Genomic DNA, 16519 nt, shown 5'->3' on the forward strand with positions numbered 1-16519 from the left:
ATTTTGATAAGGAGTGATGAATAATTTTTCCAAGCTTTCCAAGGGTTTACTTAGTTTCTACAGAGATTAGTTTCTCTCTTTATGGTAAACAATTGATTAACTTCATTTGTTAGGCTAACCCAACTCAAAGTTTCGAAAACAAATGAGGCTCAATAATGATACATGACTTAAATTATCATTAACCAGCCAAACGAGGCACCTATTGGATTCTTTACATGGCAACATATTGATATAAAATCTGTTTAAACTTAATTTAGTTTCTTTTTTACGATAAATTCTCTTACATTTTGCCTAGTGATCTTTACTTGGATAGGAACTTACAGTTACAAATTAGCAAGAATGTGTAGCTTAACTTGCCAAGATGTCCAACAGCTCAACTGTCCTGAGCTCAGGCTGGCTGGGTCAAAAGAATCCAACTCTTTGGATGAATCCCATGCATCCATGGCGCCGCCAGCTCTCTTATTCCGAAGATAGGAAGGCTATGCCACAGTGAATTTACAATATTATCTTAAAGTTTTCTACTCAAATTTTTCATAATATCAGATCTTGCATACAAAATTTGACAATGACATTTAAGAAAAATCCAAAAGGATAAATGCCTGACATTGGGCCAGTACTAAGGCTCACAACATAAAATGTCAACAATGCGAAAACTAATCAAAAAGCATCTCTATATATATCTGCTTCCGAATAAACATCTACCAGAAGCCATTTTATGGATGGCCTTTAGTACGAGGTATAAAAGCAGAATTGCTCCTAAGAAAAGTTTCCAAATGCACATCGATCTCTTTCCCCATGTCCTAACCAAAAACTCCATCAACAGCCAGCAGCAATATGACATCAAAGATGAAGAAAAAGCTGCAGCATATTACCGGAGAGTAAACCACGAGGAGTACTAATTCTTCTCAAAGCTGCTTCTTAGCAGTGAATGGCCCCCTAGGAATCTTCTGGAGTACTTTCTCATTGAGTACAGCATAATGCTTATTAATTTCAACCATTGCCTTCTCTGTGATGGTATCAACTTGATCCTCATACTTCTCATAGAGTGCTGGCGCGGTGTATGTAATAAGAAAAACTGCAGAGACATATATAATGCCTTAGTTTCCAAATGTACCAGGATAAAATCCAATATGTTAATAATTTATACTTCCAAATATAAAAGGGTTTGTAAAAACTTTCACCTTGATCATAGATAAACGTATATGAAGTTCACAAACAATTTCTGCATGATTTAGCAGTCCTAGTTGATAAACGAATTCAAGATAGTTCTCGAATTTTCAGACTTCCGGACATTTTCTTTAAAGATTAGCTTGTCATTCTAAAATCACTAAACAAATAAGACAAACCGAACAATCTGCATTGCAGATGGAGTGCAACTGATGACACATTTACCAAAGTGATGAAAAATGAGTCAATATAATAATGATTTAAAAGCGGAAAATATTCAACCATTCATATTTGATATGTTTAATGAACATCCGGCTGCACTTCTTTACCTACGCACATCAAAGGGACGAAAACCTATAAAATAGGTTTGTACCAAGCAAACACCAACAGGACCTCAATCTGCACAATGGCACCCCTCTTTCACAGCATATGCGCTGAGAGGGGTTTTGAATTCAAATCAGGAAGATAGCATTCCCACCACAATTCACAGTACATTCTTTCATAAAAAAACTGTACTTCAACATTTCAAAAAAACTGGTTTCAATAGGCATGCAAAATTTCAATTTTCTTGGAGACTTACTACATCATCTTGATAAGAATATATGGCAAGCTTGTCTAATAGAGCAATAGTTGCACTCACTACATGGGATGAGGTTACGGGTTCAAATCTTGGTGGGGTTGTTTCCCAATTATTCATCAAATTTAATGTGGTGATTGCACCATTACTCTAAAAACATGTGTATGCGTGAGTGAGTGAGAGAAAGAGATAGATAGATAGAGAGAGAGAGAGAGAGAGAGAGAGAGAGAGAGAGAGAAAGCATCCTGGAGCATCAAACTTTTTTTTGAAAAAAAAATCATAATATCATGAATTATCTACTATAATATTTTATTTATCATATTAAGCATGTTTTCTTTCTTTTTCTTTAGTAGAAAGCCCTTCAGCTGTTGTCTTTTCAATAAACCAACATATGTCTATTATGGCACAATAGCTTTATACGCCCCTAGAAGAATTGAAGGCAAACGAATGGCCATATCATAAAAAACTTGATGACAAATAAAAAGTGATATCATGATCTACAAGGGTGCCAACTAGCTTGATTGGTAACGTCACTAAGTGTTGATATCAGTCACCTGGGTCCAAATCCCGCCCTAACCTGATTTTGGCTAGACTTACCCATCTTAGTACCCAAAAGAATAAAATAAAGAGAAAAAAAGAGTCGTCGTCATCTAAGAACTGAGCCTTTCCACAACAAAAATTGGAGAGAAAATACTATTGCTTCTTTTTTAAAGTGAAGAATATCCAATATTGGAAGAATGTATCTATGCATATCAAAAGACCTAAGAAGATTGTAGTCAGCCATGATGGTACAACCAAGAGATGAAAGGGAACTGACCAACATAGAAGAGTGTCAAGAAACTGAACCAGCTGCCAATTATGGAAACAACCCATAAGCTTGCAATCACCTACATAACAAATTTAGATGCTAAGATTCTGAGCCCAAATATCATGAAGAAAACTATAAAGTACCAGAACTTTACCATCAAGAATTGCTTCAAATCTTTTCCCGAAGCAACATATATAAAAGTTGCAAAAGCTTCATTACTCTGATATCTTACTGCATGAGCTATGCTCAGAAACATGTCCTCAGGCAGGATAACCTCTGGAAATTTTGGAGGGGACCTGAATTTCAAAATTACAGGAAACTAAACTCAAAAAACATATTTACTAAAACGTAAACTATATACAAAGATTAAAAATAAAAAAAACACTTTTAAATAACTCTTGACAAGGTAGTCGCGTGGAATAAGCTGAAAGACATGAAACCAGTTCTAAGATATGATATCCTATGAATAAGCAATTATTAGATAACCTAGGACATTCTAGGTAGCAAATAGGCTCGCAGCGTTACTTCTAGAAAGGGCCTTTAAGATAATGATATGCCAATCATCTCAACTGTTTAATCAGATTAGTTTTTCATTCTTTTTCAGTCTCAAGGGATCTCGGAAGATTGGAATCATAAATCAAATGAATATTCTATGGTTAAACTTCTTTCGAGTGTATGGTTGGAACAAGACCATTTCTTGACGTTAGTATAAAAAACACCATTTATAAAAGAGCATGAATTTCAAGCCAGGGTCCAAAAAAAAGAAAAAAATTATGTTACTTCAAAAGCAAGTTATCTGGGAAATTTTAGCCAAAGAATACTAGTCAGTCAGCAAACTAATGTGCAAAGATAGTGAAAAGTCCTTACCTGTTGACAAAAGAAGCTGCATTAGACCAAATAAATGATATTGCCAGTAAAAATATAAGCGAGTGACAAATAAATGTGAGTAGGTGATAGCCCATCCACTCAAAGAGAAGCCAAATAACAGTCACAGCAGCAAGTATGCCACCTGACATCTGCTTGTTTCTCCATAATATGATATCAGCAGCTGAAAGCACAAGAAAACAACCAATGAAGGGCATAAACATATATTAAACCAAACAAACAATACAAGCAATAAATATACTCAAGCAAATATGCTAACTCTAGAAGATGGCAAGATGACGCGATCCTTCCTATGACCTTAACTAATATGCAGATGGACTTGACTCCCGAGTTTACAAAATACCATCTTCATAAAATAAAAAGATCATCTTTATCAGCAAGAGACATATTTGCTTAATGAAAGTTGATAATGTATCCATTAAACATACAAGCTAACAGCAAATTCCACATGTAGGAACACATTTGTGTTCTTACATATATTTACACAAGAAATTGAAGCACATGTGCATCTTCCAAAATGATTGTTTAACATAGGTTATTGAATTTGAGGAGAAAACAGCCAGCTTGAGAATCTTAATCAACAAAAAATAGAAAAATGAGAAACATTTGGCAAATAAATTAAACCTCTTTAAAGCTTATGTCCAGAGTCTAGACACCGTACATCACTTTCCATAAGAATGAAGGAACATTCGGAATTGACTTGATAAAACCAAGGAAAAATAACTAGAAATCCAAATAAAATACAAATATATATTAATATTTATAATAACTCAGAATCCACAAACTCTAGATATTAAAGATAGATAGCAGAAGAGTCAAGACCCAGTATGACTCAAGTAGAAATTTTATTGCAGTAGGAAGTAAGCTTGGCAGTACTCCGAAGAAAAAAATAAAGTCAGATGAACCCTTAAAAAAATCAATGTGGAAAAAACATTCAAAAATATTAGTCAAAGCAGCATAGGGAAAAAGCTAACAGATGTACAACAAGCAAACATCTGTAACATTTGATATTTTTGATGAAAATATAACTAATGATATGATTCTATATATATATAACCAGGAGACACAAGAATATATATTTAAACCAGAAAAATCAATATATAAACATAAAACAAATGATGAAATGCTAATCTTTACGCACCTTATTTCAGAAGGATGTTCAAGCATGACAAATGTGTCTGACATCAAGGCCAGAGCATAGAAGCAGGGCTGTTCAGGGCCAGGCTGCCATCACCTAATTATAACATTCGACTGCTCTATGACAAGCTTTAAGTTCATTCATGGGTGCAAATAATAGCTGATTAGCTTGGTCCACTAAATAGATGGTCTAGGCTCCTGCCTATGACCCATCATCTACCAAACCCCCAAATTGCATTTTGGGCAGTTTAGAAGATCACCGATTTGCTTTGAATTAATATATATATATATATATATATATGCCCGTACTTTCCATAACTCCACTTGACACTTGAAAATTGAAATACATGGCACTACTGAGAACCTACTTATCTCAAAAAACTATACATCTCTTCCACCTCTCCCTCTGCAACCCTTCCTCAATCTACTAATTTTGCCCTTTAGATTCATTTTCATTAACACTTTACAATATCTAGAACATAACGATAGTGACAAGTATCCTATTTATATTGGCTGGTGACTACATGCTACTAAACAACCCAACATTGTTATTTTCGTCAATAAAATATATATAATTACACATAAAATTCAATATATACAAAACCACTAGGATTATATAGAGTTGCGAAATACACTATTGCTATCCCTACGGACAAGTTTCACATGAATATGAAAGTAAAAACAGAGATATAATGTACTTAAAACAATGCCATCCTAAACAAACGATGAAAATGATAATTTTGAAAAAGAAAAGATTTTTTATAACAAAAATTACATTTTCCTCCACCAAGAACAGTGTGCACCGGATCCCTCCTTCCGAACAACCGTTTCTTCAGGGTAATGTGAGAGGAGGGTTTCTCGTTATCGGAATCCGAAGAAGAAGAAGAGGACCCTCTGTATTCATGGATCTTCTCGGTGATCCTCTCCGTGATGGAGGGGTGCTCTCCGGCTTCTTCTGACATCTTCCCTCAAATCCCTTCCAAAAAAAAAAAAACAAATAGAAATCCAACCCTTAGATCAGATCGAAACTCCCAAAAAGGGATCAAAAATACCCAACAAAAAAAAATTGCAACTACCATCGTTCCATTAAAAAAAAAAAAAACAAAGACAAAGACAACAAGAAACTCCGATCAAAGAAGTTTAACGAAAGAAAAATAGAATCTTTTGGACTTCTAACGCATCAAAAAACGAAAAAGATCGAGAAAAAAACTCGATCAACAAGGAGGGAGCGAGGATTTTGATCTTACTGGGTTGAGATTAATATTGCGATTAGTACTAGGGTTCTTTCTCTCTCTGGCTTGCGTTTCCTTCGCTCCCTCTCTGTCCGTCCCTTGTTCGCTTTCCTCTCAAACCGAAACAGAAAGCGGCAAAAGACGGGGATCTTATATAGCCTGGGCCTCGAAATTCGGACGGTTGGGAATTCCCCGCATCTCGATCCAACGGCTACTGGGGGTTCACCGTTAGAGGTTCTTGACGGAGCCGTAACGTCATTGCGTTTATTGCCTTGCCACGTGGAATGAACGGCGGGACCCCTGGAACGGTAAGGAGGCGATTTCGAATTAAAAGGCGGAGTGCTTAAATTACGAGAAAGACCATAAAGCGAAAGAGGAGAGTAGAGCAGATTAGCGGAAATTATGCCGATTTGATGAAGCTATAATAGTAATTTCGTCCCTGCATACAAAACGGCTCCGTGAATGCCTCGTAAACCGAATCATCGAGAATTATTAAATTTTGCAAAGGAACTGACCGTTCGATCTTTCTCGTTTCTTTCCGTGAATCCACCGTTGGATCATGCAATAACAGCTCCGAGATCCGTAGAGACGGATGGGTGAATGAGTTCGGAGTGTTTTGAGATTTGTGCAGGTGTGATCCAATGGTCAAGATTGCGCGAAAGATATGATCCGAACCCTTTGTTTTTTTTTTTTTTTTTTGCTTAAACGGACATTTCATACATCACGGATACGAATACACCCTAAAGAGTCAGAATACAAAATGTCCCGAAGTGCTCCGGGCATCTCTCTCTCCCCAGCCCATAGGGTGCCTCCAGAGTGGCTCGCAACAAACGCGGCCACCTAATCGGCCGCCTCATTGGCCTCACGATATACATGCATAGCCTGTAGCGTAACACCCTCTCTCACCATCATCCAAATGTCACGAAGCAGAGGATGGGCATCTCCGTGACCAACCGGGCCCCTGCGAATCCAGCTAATCACCGTAGCCGAGTCGCCCTCCAGAAGAACCGAACTCGCTCGAAGTACACGCCGCACATAGGACAAGCCCATCCAGGCCGCTCGCAACTCTGCCCCTGGGACCGAAGTATCAAAAATCTGACGGCCCCCTGCTGCCACCACATCCGACGTCGGGCCCCTAACAACAAAACCGGCCCCTCCCCTCCTACCACCGTCCATGACAGAGCCATCAAAATTGACCTTGAGGAAACTCGGGGGTGGGGGCTCCCAGGTAAAGAATACCCTATGTGGAGCTGCCGAAGCACTGTGGGATCCCCATATGTCCCGAGCTATCAAAGGTCTATGAGCTGGCTCTGCCTGGATCATCTCTGTCGCCTGAGAACAGGCCCGCTCCATCACGAACCGTAGGGACAGCCGACGCTCACCAAACACCCGGGCGTTCCTGGCTAACCATATCTGATACGCTGTGCAGGACGCCCTAATAGCCAATCCCCGCATCCGAGCAGAACCGGCCCAAAGCCGAACCTCCTCCAAATAAACCTCCCTACTCCTCCAGGTATCCTCCGGGATCCCAGTCAGGCTCCAAACACCTCTCGCCCATACGCAGTGGAATAGAACATGATCCACCGACTCATCCACCCCACAGTCCAGGCATGAGGGGGAAAGGCCCATACCGCGTCTACACAGCTCTGTGCATGTCGGCAATCGCGCCCAGGCCACCTTCCAGAGGAAGAGAGCAACCCTCTGGTGTAGCCCAAACCTCCACACCCAGCCACAGTCTAGCCCCGGCTGTGTACCTGGCTGAACAATCCGGGCAACATCACCGACCCCAATACTCGCTCTACTGGTGGTGCTCCAGACTCTGACATCTGGACCTCCAGACCCCGGAAGGGGAATTGACCAAACCCGCTCTACTAGATGCTCTCCAAATAGCTCGCCCAGCCTGTCGCTATCCCACTCGGCCCCTCCTGGTCGGAGCAGATCGGAAACTCGGAGACCCTCCCCCGCCTCAGTGCTGAGAGTCGTCGGCCATAGTCTCAAGGGAAGTGCATCCACCCATGGGTCCGCCATCACATCAATACTCCGTCCGTCACCGATCAGCCACCTCGAATGCGCCAGGGCCATAGGCACATGCCTCTCAATCTCTCGCCACATGAAGGATCTCCTCCGCCGGGCTATCCCCTGGCCCTCGAGGCCCGCTCGGCCGTACCTGGCTATCATAACCTGGCTCCAGTAACCATGCGGCTCCAAGACAAACTGTGCCGCCCTCCGTGCCAAGAGGGCCTCACGTCGCACCAGGGGTGACTGCACCCCCAGCCCACCCTCCCGCAGTGGTAGACACACCCTCTCCCAGGCCACCAAATGTATCCCATGCCCCCCCCAAGGAGCCCCAAAGAAAGCTCCGCATGAGTCGCTCAATCCCCATCAGCACAGTCTTCGGCACTACTGTATGAGCCATCAGATAAAGAGGCATGGAACATAGAACTGACCTGATCAACGTCAATCTCCCCATCATGGAAAGTGAAGATGCCCTCCATCCCTGTAATCTGCTCTGCACCCTCTCCAGTAGGGTAGAGCACTCTGCCACCCGTAATCTCCTCCCTGTAATGGGAACCCCAAGATACACCAGAGCCCCTATCTGCTCCTGTATCCCCAATGTTGCCCTGATCTCCCGGCGCACCCTCCCCACAGTGCTAGGGCTGAAGAAGATGGTGGACTTTTGTAGGTTGACCCTCTGCCCAGACATCACACAATACTCTGCTAACACGCCCTGGAGGGCTCTGGCGTCCGACACCCTCGCCCTAGCAAGTAGAAGGCAGTCATCTGCAAATAGTAAGTGAGAGATAGGTTGGGAACCCGGGGCTGGACAGTAGGGTACCAGCTCCCGATTCCCACAAGCAGCATGCAAAGCTCGGGAGAGCACATCAGGTTGGGAACCCTTTGTTCGGTGTACAAGAATGGAAACATGTAGCAAAACGTTTCGATCTGACGTGGCAGAAGGGTGTTGGTGTTTCATGTGGGACAAGTGAGATTGGCAAGAAGCTAGAGCCATTTGGCATCATAATCGCCGCGGAATCGGGAATCAAAAGGCTTTCCTCGGACTTGGTCAATCTTAGATTGCATCAAACGCGGATTACCTTATTTGGAGACTTAACTTGTAAGGCTAAGCTTTTTTTAAAAAAATTGGAGGGTCTTTTTTTTTCCCCAAAAATCCTCTTAAACAATGAATTAAATTTTTTTATTTATTAAGAGTACAATAAATATTTTATAAAAAATTTTAAAAAAATGCTTAACCAAATAAAAAACTAAAAAAATATTATTTTTTTATAATCAACTAAATATACTAAAATTATTTTTTAAGCATCATATTTTAAAAATTAATTTTCTAAAATATTTTGATAAAAAAAATTGTAAAATTCTTTACATCTACCGAACGATCCTCTGTAACCACTTGCAAAGAAAACACAAGAACGACAGGAGCATTGCTAATGCCATCCCCTTGTTCTCCAAAACCACGCCCTCATCATCGTTAATGGCTCATAACAGAGAATGGAAATTGCAAAGCAGGCTGATGAATTAGCTCATCAAAAGGGGAGTGAATTTATCACAATTAAAAGGTTTAGAAACTCATGACAGATTTTTTTTTTTTTTGAAAAAGGACACATCCAGGCCCATCAATCAGGCGCTCCGGACGGAGATCCCCTGCATCATATGCTTGAACTCGCCGAAATCCACCCGTCCGTCGCGGTCCTGATCGACGGAGCAGATCATCTCGTGGACCCTTGCGATGCTCCGCGCCTCCGGAAGGCCGAGCTTGGCCAGCACACCCTGGAGCTCCGCCGCCGAGATGAAACCATCGCCGTCCTCGTCGAACACCCGGAACGCCTCCCTCATGTCTTTCTCCTCCTCCTCCGCCGCCGCCGCCGGGACTTCGTCGCCGGGTGCGGCGGCGCCGAAGAGAGCGTCGCCGAGGGAGCGGTGGAGGGCCTCGAAGTCGTCGAAACCGAGGCCGGCGCCGCCGGGGGATATATAGGCGGCGACGGTGGAGCCGAGCTCGTCGCGGTCGGCGCCCAGGCCAAGGCGGTCGAGAGCAAGCGCGAGCTCGTCGACGGTAATCTCGCCATCGCCGTTATGGTCGAAGAGGTCGAAGACGCGGCGGAGGCGGACGGTGTTGAGGCTGGGGCTCCGGAGCCGGAAGGAGGGCGATGGCCGGTGGAGGGCCGGGCTTCGGCGAGGGCTCCTGCCTCCTCCCTCCATTCCGGTCGGGGCGGTAGGGAGAGAGAGAGAGGAGGCGAAGGGGATTTGGGGCGGGGAGAGAAGGGGTTGGGGAGATTCATATATAAGCAGGAGAGGAGCCGCCTGCGTACGGTGACTCGGTGAGGGAGGAGCGCGCGCGGAGGAGACGGACCGAACTCAAATGGGGAATTTGGTTGGCCAGTCATTGCTTTACGCCAAATAACACATACTTTTCGTATCCTTGGAACGTTCGTTAGCTTTCTGTTATTTACGCATGGATCCTTGACGATACCGTTATTGGAGATAGATCTTGTCGTGCAGGCGTGGCAAGAGAAAAATAAAATAATTTAATTTAATTTAATTTAACTTGAAGTCTCTTCTAGAGAGGAGACATCGTCGGTAGTAGTAAAGACCCGATGTTCAAATTTTGTGACCTCTTTGAATCTAGCTGAGTCTAATTTTTGGTAGTTGACATTTTGTCTAAATTAGTCCATGTTTCTAAAGTAGAAGGCTGACCAGTCAAAAACATAGACTTTTAATATAATTTCTGTTACTATTGAGTCCAAGACTCCAGCTTAATGCGACTCTGTTATTTGGTAGAGGTTGAGTTATTTTCTTAATGATGATAATGAAATTAGCTGCAGGGAAAAAAGGTGATAGTTTTTTCCTTTACTTGACATATACCAATCTATTGGTCATTGGCTTATAACCATCTTGTACTTGTAACCTAAACCATCCGCAATCATGTTATATTTGCAATTTAAACCATTTATAGTATTTTGTGATAGAGGTTGAGTTATTTTCTTAATGATGATCTTATATAATAAAATTGGCTGCAGGAAAAAAATGGTCGTTTTTTTTTTAAACTTTTGCTTGGCATAACCCAATCTATTGTCCATTAGCCTACAATAATGTTGTACTTGTAACCTAAGCCATTCCCTCTATGTTACACTTGTAATCTAAACTATGTACTATAATTTGTGGCTATGGATTAGACAAGCCTACGGATAGATATTGATATTTTCATTGTCTGCATACAAGATCTCATAGTCTGTGTTCTTGTGTATGCATATATATATATATGAGGCCACCATCATAGCAAAATACAATTGCATAATCTAACTTGATGAGTATCCAACCTTATCAATTTCTCCATCATCAAATGTCACACTTTCGAATGAAGTGATGTAAATTGTGCTCATGTAGGTGATCATGAGGACCACTGCTGTCACTTTTTGCGGAGTAAATGTTTTTCCAGGGAAATGGTTATACTATGGTCTATGGGCACATGTAGAAAGGTTAACCAAGTTACCTAAATATTCAAATTATGGAATGTGATGTTAGTTGATGGCACTATCATTTGATTGAAGAGAACGAATTCAACCTCAATGTTTCTTTTTCTCCACAACAAAAGATTTTTTATGGAACTTTGCCATTTGTTTACTCGAGTTAAAAAGAAACAAGATTTTTATGACAAATTAGAAACAAGATTCTAGCAGAATCTTGACCGGCCGTTTTATCCACGCTACGAAACCTTGGGAGCACGCAACGCGACGGAGACTATCAGTTTGGACAAGAGATGGAACAACCCGGGGCGGCCGGTCCGATCGGATCAAATCGCCGGCAAGAAATGCTGTTTGGTAGCGGAAGCCGGTCGCCGACCCGCCGGTCTTGGGTGGGCCCGACTATTGGCGTTCATACCCTCGGTCCGATCCGATGGCTGGGAATTAGATATTGGCCATGATCGCCTTTCAGGCGGGTGGTTGTTATAAAAGCAGGCATTAGGACGTGATTAATTTGAATAAAAATATTGTATCCTTATTATAGGTTGCAGATGGAACTGTTGTGTGAATTTAGTTCCATACCGATTAGGCAGCGGAAAGGTCTGTGCCTTATAAGGAGGGGAAACCTCTTTCTTCACGAGACGTTTTTTGAAGGGCAAAACCGTGAGGGTATCCCCCTGTCAGCGCTGGACGCACGGGCCGGAGAAAATTTCCCCCGTAGTGCTGGACGCGCGGGCCGGAGTCCCAGATCGGACAATACCTCGTGGGGGACGCGGGCGGTTCTCCGTCGTCAGTTGGTTGGGACTGTGCTGTTGTCGGGTCGGAAGGCCCGCAACAGGAACAAACTATTATCGCCATGTGATGCCATCTGATGGATAAAATAAGGAAGAATAGGGATCCTAGCAAAGAGCTTGCATGCTTGGATTGATGCCGAGATATTTATCTCGGTGATGTAGGGTTTCTGCTCGAGTGCTCAGCCTGATCAACCCAATGTATTTGACAACTACCTATATATTTAGCAAGAGTCTTCTATTTTTTAGATGGTTGATTTATCGAAATCCCATTTAAATCTATTAAACCAATTTGAAGACATCTAGAATACTTATCAGCTATGCATTGCTAGATCCTCAAGTCAATTACATTTTATTCATACCCGACATGTATTAAATTATGGGTTCAACTTATATCTTTTCTATGAAAAATAATTAACATTCTTCTGCAACATCGATCATTGGATTATACTCTGCATGATCTCAAAGTATTCTGAAGGCCTCTATTTATCTGCTCGTATGGATTTCAAAGCGGTCATTGTACAATTCAATAGTGAATTCATGAGAAGAAAAATAAATTCTTGTTTTGTATAAAAGATACAACCAATACGTCATTGTCGTCGAACTTTTAAACTTGGCCATGTCGCTGCAGGTTAGGCTCGGTTATATCGCTAGGCCGCTCTTTCTGCCCTTTTCTGAGAAATACTGAGTCGATTAAATTTTATATGGTAAAAATATATTCATTTATTCAATTAAAATGAATAAACTATTATTGTCAGTACCTATTATTCGATCAATCAACTAACATTTCTTTCACATTCTAAAATCTAAATTATGCATATAAAGAGCATGAGGAATAAAAAGCAATTTCTGATAGACTCTTAAATAATATGAGCTCTTTGATTTATATATTTATTTCTTTCAAATTAACCAGTTATTTATATTTCTCTGTTGTAGTGTCCGGCAACCAATAGATCAACAGATATTTTTAAATGAATTATAGAATAAAATTAAATAAATATTGCTAAAAGCACATGGCCAAGATATAATAGAGCAATTGATGCAAAAAAGCAAGAGAGCTTGGTCCCTCTCAAGTCGGTGATTCGATTGCAGACGTCCAGCCCCCGTCCCTGGTCATGTACTGGGGGTTTGGATAAAATTGTGCAAAATATAACTGAGCTCACTCAAACATTACTTCTTTTTTTTTTAATGCATATAAATGACTCAAGATGGGATTTTTTGATTTATTTTAAAAGAATATCATGTATTGATCCAGGTAAATCTATTATTAAAATGATAAATTAATAAATAAGTCGAAATATTTCATGACCTTACTGAATGGTTCAGGAAAGAAAAAGAGGTAACCCTTTTTTCTTGTATATGATACATTCTTAATTGAATTAAAACTTTTTGAAGGTGGCTATGTACAGCTTATATATACAGCTTATATATAGCTAACAATACAGCTTATATACTTAATGATGAACTGTTGAATTGGATAATTCGCAGCTGAGGAATGCTAGATTAAAAATTAAATTCTCTCCGTGTAAATTGCTCAATTAGCACTTAATATATTCAATACTATGAAGCCTGTGCAAAATTATTTTCATATCAATGATCTTGCTTGTGCTTGTGCGTGCTGATGCTCAAGGGAGAGGAAATTATAATGAAAAATTGGTCGAGCTTTGTTGACTATTGTAGGTTGAAGATGTGATTTTGTTACGACACTGGCCTGATTTCATTATTTAGACAACCATTTTCAATCACAAGATGAGGGTGGCTCCGAGATGCTGCTGAAAGCAAGAGGGTAATAATGCAGCAACACAAACAAGAAGCGGAGTTTGCGATCAAAAATAAGGATGCATTTGAAAACAAAAACAAAAAAATGTATTAGAAAGCAAACACGGGAACTGGCTTCAAAATATTATTGCAAGAATGATTAGATTTGGCAACAAAAGGTAGGTGGGAATTTTTTTAAAAAAATATGTCTATTTTTTTGGATTTACAAAAAAAAATCCAGCTAAGGTCGGCCGTTGCCCGAAGTCAGTTGAAGTCGGTTAATATCGAGGTGAAAAAAAGGTCAGCCCAAAACCGAGGAAAAACTTTAGGATGTTGAAGCAGTTCTTTGTGATGCAAGCCTGACTCGAAAAAAAGGCCTAGTTGCCAAAAGTTATTTGGCAAGGGACTATCCGAAGCTTAAGTCAGTAGAATTCTAGAATAATAGAGGGAGAAAAAAAATAAAAGTGACAAAAGGTTTGAGTATACTTACTTAAAGGCCCTCCAATTGCCCAATATATAGGATGGGGTTGGGTCGATTACCTTAATCTTCAAGAGATGCAATAATTGCACGATAATGAATGATATTATACATTAACTGCATGGTAATAGCTTCTTACGATGTGCATGCGACGATAATCATGCCGATCGTGCATCTATGGCCGAGTTGGCGTAATCGTTGCTGAGATCATAGCTACAGCCTCTTTGGTGATCCTTGGTGTTACTCCGCTGTTCATCAACCTCGACTGATACAAAGGTCATTCACCTCGGGCAAAAGGAGGTCAAGGACTTTGGAACAACTTGATGTTAGAATGGCCAATATTCTCTCTATCACTAGGAGGCCCAAACCAGATGAGTGGTTTGGCACTTTATTCTGCATGCATGTACATTTGGTACGCATGGTGCAATAAACCTGTTTCAGCCCGTGCATGACATCTCAATTTTTGCAGGAGGGAGGCTAATCGGATGCAAAATATATAGAGGTTGACCCAACTTGAAACCACTCTCAGCCTCGGCCATTTGGCTCGAGGGGATTGGAATTTTTTGTCACAACCCAGTATTTATTGCACCAATCCTTTAATTATTACTACTTCTCTCCGGAGTACAAGTTTCCATGTGAATTCCCCATCTAGCGTCCGCTGCTCTTGCACGTATATTTTACTGCTTTACATGGCTTTTTGTTATGTGTGACACCACGCACGTGGAAATAATAATTTTCAGTTAGCCATATACTAATGCTACCTAATTTGATGCTGTTTCTTTGGCCTCACAATATACATATTTTGCTTGTAGTATCATCCCACTACTAATCATAGCCTGAATATTTTTGAGCAGCGAGTGGTGCTCGCCCACCCCCTGAATTCGTCCTTTAATGGGATAGAATAAATGTTGCAAGAATTTACAAGAATGCAGAGCTATTAATAAATATTTCATATTGTGTGTATGATTTTGGTGTAGACTCTAGGTTGTCATACTTACACCTTATTTAAGTTAGAGTTTGTTAAATTCGACCAAATCTTTGCAAACTTAATTCCATCTGTTTGATTGAATCTATCAACAACTAATAGCTCCAAGAACCTAGCTAACCTCATCTAGTACCAGAGAAGGAGCTAAACTCGACACGAGTTCATCCAATGAATGAATTAAATCTAGATCTGGCCCAAAGTTACGTTCTAATTAAACTTAGGCTTCGGTAATGCTAAAATAATAGCCATCGGGTGAACTCTGTGAGCCGTGGAAAAATATATAATGTATGGAGTATGTGGAACGATGATTATGTCTAAAACTTAACGTGTATTGAGGTTTTAAATTCTGACAGAATGGAGGGTGTGGCCTTCCTATTCTGTTTTTGTGAAAAGATGGGATCGAAGTTGGGTTGAAATTTCGAAACCCAAACACATTAGAAGAAAAAAAAGAAAATATAAAAAAATAATAAAAAGGAAAGAAGAAGAAGGAAATAAAATAAAAAAAGAGGAGAAAAAGGAAAAAAAATAAAGAAAAGAATTAATACGAAAAAGAAAGAAGAAAAAAAAATAGAAAAAAGAGTGCATGAAAAAAAGGGGAGAGAAAGAAATAAAGAGAGAAAGAAGTTAAGAAAGACAACGAAACGTAGCGAGATAGTGAAATGTCTTCTTTTATGGAGCATCTCATCTCGTAGGATTTAAAACTATGGTACATACTTTAATAATTTGGAACACTTTGAGCTTGTTCGCTCATGGCATCATAAGAGTATTGTTAACACTTATTGAGTATAAAAAGAAAAACCATGAGCCACATGGCAACTCATTATTCAACCATATGCACTGAACAAGGGCATATGGCAGGAGAATTTTTTTTAGCATTACTCCTTATTTAAATAGGATTGAGATGGGATATTTGTAGATAAGGATTATGATTAAAATAAAGGAGTAGTGGGGTGTGAGTTTATGAGCGCCGGGCCCAATCTCTTCTAGTAAATGACTAAGAATCCACCGTCGTCCTCCAACACCGAATGTGGCCTTCTTTACATGATTTCTTTCGAATAAAATAGGATAAGGTCCGCATCAATTAGCCTCCTCGCCTAAGAAAAGAGTAGCACTCCAAGGTTCTTACGAATGGATGGTTATCCACCACCAGGGTGGTAGCACGGTGAGAACAGACTTTGATTTCACCGAAGTGGCCCAAGTTCGAAATGCATAGGCCGTCTGATC

The 16519-nt window shown here is 40.5% G+C and overlaps 2 protein-coding genes across 2 annotated transcripts; both read right to left on the reverse strand.

The window, feature by feature from the left end:
* Positions 1–506: 506 nt before the first annotated feature.
* Positions 507–5940, reverse strand: LOC103709703 (reticulon-like protein B2). The gene is made up of 6 exons (XM_008795183.5): positions 5822–5940; positions 5350–5550; positions 3420–3600; positions 2707–2848; positions 2562–2631; positions 507–1075 (listed from the first exon to the last, which is right to left on the reverse strand). The coding sequence occupies exons 2-6, from the start codon at positions 5534–5536 to the stop codon at positions 906–908; spliced, it is 750 nt and encodes a 249-aa protein (XP_008793405.3). The 5' UTR covers positions 5537–5550; positions 5822–5940; the 3' UTR covers positions 507–905.
* A 3390-nt stretch (positions 5941–9330) lies between these two features.
* LOC103709704 (putative calcium-binding protein CML27) lies at positions 9331–10137 on the reverse strand. The gene has a single exon (XM_008795184.6). It carries the CDS (start codon positions 10019–10021, stop codon positions 9443–9445), a length of 579 nt encoding a protein of 192 aa, XP_008793406.3. The 5' UTR covers positions 10022–10137; the 3' UTR covers positions 9331–9442.
* Positions 10138–16519: the final 6382 nt, after the last annotated feature.

This window comes from Phoenix dactylifera, chromosome 17 (genome assembly GCF_051530095.1).
Source record: "Phoenix dactylifera cultivar Ajwa chromosome 17, Ajwa_hap1_PhDact_Kaust_v1.1, whole genome shotgun sequence".
In the NCBI taxonomy this organism is placed as follows: domain Eukaryota; kingdom Viridiplantae; phylum Streptophyta; class Magnoliopsida; order Arecales; family Arecaceae; genus Phoenix; species Phoenix dactylifera.

What these genes read in the sequence shown, in the direction of transcription:
- LOC103709703 (XM_008795183.5), bottom strand. Translation starts at nt 5,536, where the DNA reads ATGTCAGAAGAAGCCGGAGAGCACCCCTCCATCACGGAGAGGATCACC. An exon ending in GCAGCTTCTTTTGTCAACAG is followed by an intron (nt 2,849 to 3,419) that starts GTAAGGACTTTT and finishes TTTGAAATTCAG; the next exon opens with GTCCCCTCCAAAATTTCCAG. An exon ending in CTTGACACTCTTCTATGTTG is followed by an intron (nt 1,076 to 2,561) that starts GTCAGTTCCCTT and finishes ATGTCTCTGCAG; the next exon opens with TTTTTCTTATTACATACACC.
- LOC103709704 (XM_008795184.6), bottom strand. Translation starts at nt 10,021, where the DNA reads ATGGAGGGAGGAGGCAGGAGCCCTCGCCGAAGCCCGGCCCTCCACCGG.